General features: G+C 43.6%; 1 protein-coding gene across 2 annotated transcripts; it reads left to right on the plus strand.

Moving 5' to 3' along the window:
* The first annotated feature begins 1,773 nt into the window (after window positions 1-1,773).
* Window positions 1,774-7,386, plus strand: LOC124143751. 2 transcript variants are annotated; one of them, XM_048401932.1, is made up of 2 exons: window positions 1,774-4,790; window positions 4,974-7,386. In XM_048401932.1, exons 1-2 carry the CDS (start codon window positions 2,052-2,054, stop codon window positions 7,101-7,103), a joined length of 4,869 nt encoding a protein of 1,622 aa, XP_048257889.1. In that variant the 5' UTR covers window positions 1,774-2,051; the 3' UTR covers window positions 7,104-7,386. The 2 variants fall into 2 exon arrangements, with proteins under 2 accessions (XP_048257889.1, XP_046368776.2); XM_046512820.2 differs by having other exon boundaries at window positions 1,774-7,386.
* Window positions 7,387-7,605: the final 219 nt, after the last annotated feature.

The following is a 7,605-nucleotide window of genomic DNA, read 5'->3' on the forward strand; positions in this document are numbered from 1 at the left end:
AAAATCACAAACACGCATGTTTGTATTTTTGTTTTACAACTTTACCTGCTGATTACCGGTACTTCACGTTTGGATCATAACATCGACGATCTGTTTTTACTAACACGTAGATATGTTAGTTAATACGTGCAAGCATGTGCGTAGTATTATTTGTAAGAGAGATACATATCTAAAGGCGTAAAATAAGGAGAAAGATCTTTTTCTGTGTTCGCCAAACCACGAAATTTACGATTTTTCAATTCTGTTTTTTTTTTTACCTAAATAATATTCTAATAAGTTCCCCCTATTTCTAATTTTGAGAGCGCCCTCAGCGCTTATTACGTCATTATGTCGCTCATTATGCTTATCAGGTCATTCATACATACAGAGTGATTCATTCTGCAGTTGAACGGTCGTATGGATAGTTTACATTTGAAACACTACCAATGTAATGTAACCGGCGGTAATATTCGACTAGACGTGTGTTATGGTTGGGTCCTGGGGAAATTGTTTTTAGTTCTTACGACTTCCTTACATATCTGTGTTTATTCATCTTCACGCTTGAATTGGCAAATATATTTTGAAGTAAATAATTTATATTTGTTATTGCCAGAGAGAGTGGTACACTAAAATGTACACTTTCTGTGAACAAGGTTCATACTTCTGTAAATGACACGTGAATATCCTGGGTAGAATTGTTCGTCAGCAACCCATATGAAAGGCGACTATACTTGTCGTAAGAGGCGACTCACGTGATCGATTGGTCAGACTCGCTGACTTGGTTGATGCATGTCAGTGTATGCCAATTGCGTGGATCGATACTCATGATGTCAATCACTGGATTGTCTGGTCCAGACTCGATTATTTACAGACCGCCGTCTTATAGCTGGAGTATTGCTGTGTGCGCGTTAAATAACAAACAAACAATCTTCAGTCAATATTGTGCATTCAAATAATAGTACCTTTACAACAACTCATCATGACCTGAGCAACAGTTTATGTTTTTGTCATAGGTCTCATCTGTCACCTGCATCACTAAGTGGTACCTTTCAAAGATAGTGCCAATAAGACCGTGTCAGTAGTAATATTAATACAATTATTATCTCGCCTTTTACCTTTTCCTTAACCCACTGACCTTTCTAAGACGTGTCATCGTTGGGCTTTCCTCCCATGTTAAGCTGACATGCCGTGCTGTAACTAAAACACTGTTCAAACACCCCACTTATACGAACGAACTCTCAAAAGTGTGTAAATTCACATTTAACCGCACAGTTTATCATTAAAAGGAAATAAGATAACCACTGTATAATACAAATAAAAACATAATTTTCACACACGGTAGCAATAATTAATTGCTGTCAGACTTAAGACCCATTGTCCTGTGAGCTTTAAAAAACAACCTCTTATTCAGCATAGCGAGAGGTTGTTCCAGCCCAGTGACACGTACAGTTATGCCCTGTCAACCAAGCTGTCTACAGTCTGACTGCTTCAAGGGGACATATTACTCAAACCAAATGTACAGTGAAACTACATATTTATTACCATGTTGTCCATTAAATACACAGATGTCAATCCCATCAACGGAATATTGTATATGGATGCAGTTACCTGCTGTTAGCGCAAAGCAGGGGTCACGATTTTTCATTTAAAGTCTCCTCGGATGGTTAAAGACACTCGTAAACGTGACACCAAAACGTGACACTGTTGAATATGCCTATCTCTAAGACAGACGGCATGTTCGGGTCAGAGGTTGTGTTAATCATGCACGCAACGTCACATGATCCGTTATGATGGCATGAGTGCGTCTGGCACTGTGAGGCTACCCACCATCCACCAGGCAGGTCTTTGGAGCTCTAGCGTGTTTAATACAAAGGTCTTACAAGTCTTCAAGTGACCTTTAACATTTTCGACTGACCTTGACACTAAAGGCTTTCGAATACTCTTTTCGTGCAACGGATTTGTGTTAAAGGTTAATATTTTCGTTCATCGGTGGTGGACACGGAGTGATTTACATACGTGGACATGCAAATTTGAAGACATCTGGAATACATACTGACCATTCTCTGTGAAACATGAAGGTCTTAGTAGCTTGGATGTGCCTTGTATTGGTCCTCGTGATCAACGCTATAGGGAGCCCTCTGCCTGGATCCTGCCGAATCTGTCAAAAAAGGGGTATGTGTAAACCTCCAGACTGCATGTGTTGCGGGGATAGAATGCCCTTTCCTAGGAAGAAGACGCCCCAAATGGTCTATTTTACCTTCGACGACGCTGTTGCCAGTCAAATTATTCCTTATTACAAGAAATTATTTCCACCAGATAGGTACAATCCAAACGGTTGTCCTATAGCCATGACATTGTTTGTGTCAGATAAAGATACAATATATTCCCAAGTAAAAGACTTTTACGACCACGGAATGGAGATTGGAGTTCACAGCGTAACCCACGATCATCTTACACCAGAAACGTTTGCTCAGGAAGCTCAAGGCCAAAAAGATAAACTAGTAGATGCAGGAATACCTGAAAAGTCCATCACAGGTTGGAGGAGCCCATATCTAGAAGTTGAAGGTAATACCCAGTTTCAGAATCTAACTGATCTAGGATTTAAATATGATGCAACGCTTTCTACAGCACAAACGGATGGCCATGGGAAATCATTTCCTATACCGTTTACACTGGATTATGGTTGGCCTTTCAGTTGTAGGATTAATGATTGCCCAACCAAGCCTCACAAAGGATTCTGGGAGGTTCCGGTTGTAGAACTGCGCATGACTCACGATCGACCATGTGTCTATGTCGATGCATGTCCCATACCATGGGGCAACCAATCAGCTGCTTCAGAGCTGCTGTGGCATAATTTCAACCGCTACTATGAAGGTAACCGTGCCCCACTTGGATTCAATATGCATGCTGGCTGGTTTTATGATTCAACCAGACTGAAAGCGATGGACCAGTTTATCAAAGCTTTGTCGCAGAAAGATGATGTCTACATTCTTACTGTCAGCCAAGTTATTGAATGGCTTAAGAACCCAACTCCGCTTGATGCTATTAAGTACTTTGACCCTTGGGGTTGTGCCCGCAGTAGAAAAACAATGTTTCAAGAAGGCATACCAGTACGGAAGGATGTGCATCATCATCCCCACCTTCATCGGAGAGTATCTCAACCATGGTTACAACAGCATCGTGATACTGTTCAAGAGCAGCAACAGGTAGCAAACAAAGAAATTGATACCAAACCTCAAGACACGCGATCGAACGCACATTCTTCATCGTGGTGGCAGAGTCATAGCTGGTTGTTTGAACGTAAAGGTCAACCAGGAAATGTAGTGGATCAGAATACTGATAATGCTCCAAAAGCCAAACCTTCTGTAGAACCACATCGTAATATTGTGTATACTATCAAAAGGAAGCCACAGGTGGAGCCAAGAAGTGATACTACACAAGCAGATGCACCTACACCTAAACCTCGAACAGAGCGAGCAAAACCTTTACAGGCTGAGATGGATAGCCACTCGTCTATTTTATGGACAATAGGATCGAAGGTGCCTGATACAAGAGGCAGTGTACCCAGTGTCAGCAATGAGGGGAGGGCAATGAAAGTTCTTTTTGAACCTGATTTGCAACATAGGCAAATGCCACAACATCCGACAACTACACCAAAGCCTCATGTACCCAAAACAAAGTCAAGATTCCCTACACCAGAACAAGCTTTAACAAGAACTTTCCCTAGATCGAACATCCGATCAGATACAAAACTTTTTTCCATTAATGAACGTATGCCATCTGGTTTTCCTCCGGAGACACCTCTTTCTATTGTACCTGAAAATATTAAGATTAATTCAGCATCAACACAGGAAGTGCCTCAGCAAATAGAACAAAACAAGCAGGGGATCAAACTAGGACCATCCCAAGAGCCACCAGGCTCTGCCAGCTTCAAACAGAGCATAGAGGCTCAATACCTGACCCAGAAAGAGAAATTGGCAAGGCTTAAGGAACAGCTGGATGGTTTGCATTCTAAATATATTGATGACTCACATGCTCAAAGCTCTCTACCTGCAAAAACAATTCCACCATCATCTCCACAGACACAAGTTGAACCTAAGCGACACATTCCATCACCAGGTGAGAAACGTCGTGATCAGTCTCGGCCCCGAACATCAGAAACAGGAAGAGACTGGCAGGGACGTGACTCTTCTATCAATGATCAAGCACGCCTGGATAAAGACTATAATATCCTTGATTTTATCGAGCCTCAAAGAAGTCAAAGCAACCGACCATCGCATAAAAAGCCTTCCGATATTCCAGAATTCATATTTGAACCCATGAAGAAAAAGAAATCTACACCTGAAAGACGGATTCCTAAATCAAGCAGCCATGACATGTCAGTGATGGATAGATCTCAAAACAATAGACCAGATGTCCCAGTGCCAGGCTCTGATACAAACATACAAACAACTATAGCTCGCCAGACTGTTGATCCATGGTCAAATCCAAGCAGGTTCGGTCAGCCTAGGGACTTTAATGCTGCATTCAATGACAGTCCCAAATCAACCTTGCCCCCAGAAAGGCCGGTGGAGGAACTTCCATTCCTTCCTGATCATTTAGTTGATCATCCACGACCAGGTGTTACAGCGACACAGGACCCTCCTCAAACATCCAGTTCCCATAACACTAACAAGATGACCTTTAGGTTCGGACCAATGGAACCTGAAAACAACTTTGCTCCTGTTTCTGGTGTTCCTCAACCAGCACAGCCACCTAACACTAGAGTGCAGGAACCCTCTCAAACACACAGTTCTCTCAGTGCTGACAAGATGACCTTTAGATTTGGGCCGTTAGAGCCTGAAATGAAGCAAGCATCTCCTCCCGATTACCCTCCGCCACCAGCGCATTCTAAACTTCCATTCCTTCCTGACCATTTAACTGATTACCCTCCACCACCTGACACTAGAGTACAGGAACCCTCTCAAACACACAGTTCTCTCAGTGCTGACAAGATGACCTTTAGATTTGGGCCGTTAGAGCCTGAAATGAAGCAAGCATCTCCTCCCGATTACCCTCCGCCACCAGCGCAATCTAAACTTCCATTCCTTCCTGACCATTTAACTGATTACCCTCCACCACCTGACACTAGGGTACAGGAACCCTCTCAAACACACAGTTCTCTCAGTGCTGACAAGATGACCTTTAGATTCGGGCCGTTAGAGCCTGAAATGAAGCAAGCATCTCCTTCTGATTACCCTCCGCCACCAGCGCAATCTAAACTTCCATTCCTTCCTGACCATTTAACTGATAACCCTCCACCACCTGATACGAGAGTACAGGCCCCCGTATCACAACGCAAACAACCTGCTGCTCCAGCTGTTCCACAAATAGTATTTAGATTTGGGAATCCAAATGATCACAAACCCGCCCCTGCAAATATTCCATCAAGAAATCTTGAAGAAGAAGCAAGACAACGGGAAAAGATGGAATCTTGGTTGAAACAGAAACAGCAAGCAGCAGAACCAGCACAGGGCGTTCGTTTGGTAGATACAGCAACTACATCTGTTAGTGGTGCAGTTAGTGAACAGGGAGGAATATTAGAAATGCTGTCTAAAATAAAAGCTTCAAAACCATCTCCCAACCATCAACCGGAGTTACCACCTGACAATTTTGCAACCCAACCTCCAGATCCATTTGATCCCATCCTGCATTTCCGCGAGACCAATCCACCACAGCCACCACCAACCCAACCGCCGTCAGCAGCTGCTTCACCGTTGGACAGATTCATGAAGATTGGATCTTTATCAAATATAAACTTTGGCAAACCTAGTACCCATGGAGAACCTAGTAGATTAGATACAGACACAACACCAAACCAATCGGGAGACTTTAGCAAAAAACTGTCAGCATTCTTCTCCTCTCAACATTTGACTGAGAAGCGTCCAGTTGCACCAATCAGCCCTGATCCACAACGTCAAGAAATTGTCAGTGTCGAAAAACCAATTGGAGGACGCCAACCACACACTGAACCACTAAGTCCCGATCCCTTTGTAGATTCTCTAACTTTCATCAACACATCAGGGAATGAGCAAATGCCTCCAGTAGACGCTCTTACTGCCAATCAAAACCACGGACTTCTTCCTCCTGTTCCCTACAACCCTCCAGTCACTAGTCCTACTGTATCCCCCGACTCATACACAACCGAGCCTCCATATGGTGTCTGTCAGCAGGATATCAACTGTTTCCTCCCTGACTGCCTGTGCAAATCTGTCGAAATTCCAGGCGGTCTTTATGGACCAAAAACGCCTCAAATTGTATACATCGTCATGGATGGAAATGTGAACACGTATATGGAACCTAAAATCAAGTCCATATTTGACGGAACTAGGAGGAATCCTAATGGATGTCATATATCAGGAACACTGTTCCTGTCTCATAAGTATTCCAACTACACCATTGTCAAGTCATTGAGCAGTATCGGAGTGGAGATTGCCCTTGCAGGGATGCAACCAATAAACAACGAGAATGTTTCCCTCTTAAAGCAGGACATTGATAACCAGTTGCACAACCTGGCTCAGTATGGAGTTGATCCAGGGGAAGTCTCTGGCTGGAGTAGTCCTGGTCTGAACCCGAAAGGTGATGAACAATTCCGTATCCTGAACAGAAAGAGATTCTATGACTCGACTCTTCTAACTGTTGACTCCGACCAGAAACTCCTCTGGCCCTTCACCCTCGATTATAGCTGGGGTGAACCGTGCCTTATTGAAACCTGCCCTAAACAGCCTCACCATGGCATGTGGGAGGTCCCGATCATTCCACTCAGACTAGACCAGACCAACGCCACCTGCAAATACGCTGATAGTTGCACGCTTCAGCAGATGACCGTTCTTGAGACCAAGGATTACCTTTGGGACAACTTCAAGCGATATTACAACAGCAACAAAGCCCCATTTGGCATCCGCATCCATCAGTTCTGGTTCCATACCCACTTTGCCGACAGCTTACAAGGACTTACAGAGTTCCTGGATGAGATCTTACAGTTGAATGATGTGTACATAACGTCAGTTGACAAGATGTTGGACTGGCTACAACAACCCACACCTCTCTCTGACCTACACCAATTTCCGTTTTGGATGTGCTGATGGTGGTATTACAGGAGCTGTTCATGATATTGGGTGTTATATGCTCTACTGTACTCGAGCTCCATCTCATTAAGGGTAATTTGACTGGTAAAACCTGAACTGTTCAAGTGCGACCTAAGGCGGTGAGTTGCGGACGTTTTAATTATGTGTGATGCTTTTTCGAGGTCCCTCTGGGACAATTTTGGGTTGAAGGAGCGTCTACTCTGGAGGTTGGCTTCATCATGGTTTGAGAATAATCTGTGACTTTTCTTCAAGTAAACTGGCTATAAAGGTATCTTGTTTATGTTTCAGCTTTTTTGTGTTCAACTCAGTTATGTTTCGTGTGCTAGAAATCGAAGGTGGGGTAGCCAAGTGGCTAAAGCGTTCGCTCGTCACGCTGAGAACAATCAATCCCACACACGAGAACAAGGTATGAAGCCCATTTCGGGTGTTCCAAGCTGCGATATTGCTGGACTATTGCTAAAAACGCCGTACTCACGTACTCCCTCACCAGGAAAGGAAG

The sequence above is a fragment of the Haliotis rufescens genome, unplaced genomic scaffold (assembly GCF_023055435.1).
Source record: "Haliotis rufescens isolate VD_foot unplaced genomic scaffold, xgHalRufe1.0.p SCAF_1, whole genome shotgun sequence".
Taxonomy (NCBI): domain Eukaryota; kingdom Metazoa; phylum Mollusca; class Gastropoda; order Lepetellida; family Haliotidae; genus Haliotis; species Haliotis rufescens.

Excerpts from the sequence above, each read along its gene's own strand:
- LOC124143751 (XM_046512820.2), top strand. The coding sequence starts at position 2,052 with ATGAAGGTCTTAGTAGCTTGGATGTGCCTTGTATTGGTCCTCGTGATC.